The sequence below is a fragment of the Arachis hypogaea genome, chromosome 3, assembly GCF_003086295.3.
Source record: "Arachis hypogaea cultivar Tifrunner chromosome 3, arahy.Tifrunner.gnm2.J5K5, whole genome shotgun sequence".
NCBI classification, from domain to species: domain Eukaryota; kingdom Viridiplantae; phylum Streptophyta; class Magnoliopsida; order Fabales; family Fabaceae; genus Arachis; species Arachis hypogaea.
In genome coordinates, this window is record NC_092038.1 from 54,702,160 (window position 1) to 54,703,943 (window position 1,784).

General features: G+C 32.5%; 1 protein-coding gene across 1 annotated transcript; it reads left to right on the forward strand.

Annotated features, from left to right (window-relative positions):
* The first annotated feature begins 350 nt into the window (after positions 1–350).
* LOC112777785 (E3 ubiquitin-protein ligase RSL1-like) lies at positions 351–1,094 on the forward strand. The gene has a single exon (XM_025822178.1). It carries the CDS (start codon positions 351–353, stop codon positions 1,092–1,094), a length of 744 nt encoding a protein of 247 aa, XP_025677963.1.
* The last annotated feature ends 690 nt before the right edge of the window (positions 1,095–1,784 follow it).

Sequence of the window (1,784 nt, forward strand, 5' to 3'; positions counted from 1 at the left end):
ACTATATATAAGAAATAACAAAACATATTATTTTAAGAATTAAATAAAATAAAAATATTTTAAGAAAAAAAAGTTGTGCACCAAATATTTGTAGGGTGTGTATATATTTATTTTATATCCCAAATTCTATTATTATGAACAGCTTAATTAATATAACTATTTAATTGATTAGCTAGTTCTCTTGTAACTCCACAATTTATGCCACTTCAAATGTGTATATACCAGTCTACCATGAGATTCGCTTTTCTGATCCTATAGGCTAGTTAGTCACTACACTACTACTGGTTACAAAATATATACAAATCAACCTTCTTTCCACACTTAATGGTGTTTGTAGAACAAGTAGTAAAATGGGCAACAAGGTTGGAACGCCATGCGTGTGCATTCCCATAAAAAGAATGAAAAGAAAGGAAACAAGAGTTGCTGCTAATTTTCCTTCCATCAGTGATTTGAGCCTTGAAAATTTTCTGGACGCCATTGAAGAACAAACTCCTATTCATCTTGACGTCCCATCTTTTCTTTGCCAAATCTGCTTTGAATCGAAGCCTCTAAACCAGTCCTTCGACTTGGAGGGTTGCACGCACTTCTACTGCACAAGATGCGTAGCCCAATACATCGTGGCGAAGCTCAAAGACAATGTGTTCAATGTCGTGTGCCCTGAGCCAACATGCTCTGGAATCTTGAACCCTAACCACTGCAAATCAATTCTACCGAGCAATGTTTTCGAATGGTGGGAGCGCGTTCTAAGCGAATCGGCGATCCCTGAAAATGTCAAATTCTATTGTCCTTTCAGTGATTGCTCTGCCTTGTTAATCAACAACAATGATGATGGAAAAAGTAGGATGCTGGGATCGGATTGTCCTCATTGCAAGAGAAGCATTTGTGTCAAGTGTCAGGCACCTTGGCATACAGAATTGAGCTGTGAGAAATTTCAGAAAAAGAATAACAAAAGCAATGATCTGATGCTGGATTTAGCCAAGAGAAGGAAGTGGAAACAGTGCCCTAATTGCAAGCGCTACGTTGAGAAGACAGATGGCTGCAATGATATAACATGCAGGTCCGTTTCCTTTTTTTTCGTCCCTTCTTATATATAAATATGGAAAATATTTGAGAGACCATTAAATTATAAAAAGGTGACAAGGTGCAGCCGACTTCACGTAAAGTTGATAGTTGAGAACTGTTAAATGGTTTGACTTATTTGACTAAATTTTTATTTAACGGCTCTCAGCTATCAACTTCGAGTGAAGTCGACTGCACCTGAGTTTCCACTTTATAAAAATCAACCATCCAATAATCCTTATTTTTCTTTTTAATTATTGTTAAAATAAATAAATAATTTTAGATTTGATAAATATATAATTATCAATATTAAATATATAAAATTATAAGTGTTCAATTAAATAAAATAATTTTAATTATTATTTTTCTAACGTTACTCTAGTAAATTGGGATTATATATATACTACTTTACTCGTACAATAAAACCGAGAACATGATAAAATAATAGTATATAATTTTATTTGAAAACTTTTAGGATAAATTACAAAAATAATTATGAACTATTAAATTGTGTTTAAAAAAATTATTAAATTTGGGGCAATTTACACAAATAAAATCAATGAAAGAAACTGTTATACAAATATAACATTCTGAAAAATCAGCCGTAAGTGCAATAAACATAATTGTATGTAATTTACAACACTTTAACGCGGAATCTAAATATACGTAATCCGCTATACCCTGTCGCAGATTACGTTGAGAAGTTAAATACTCATAAATCGCTA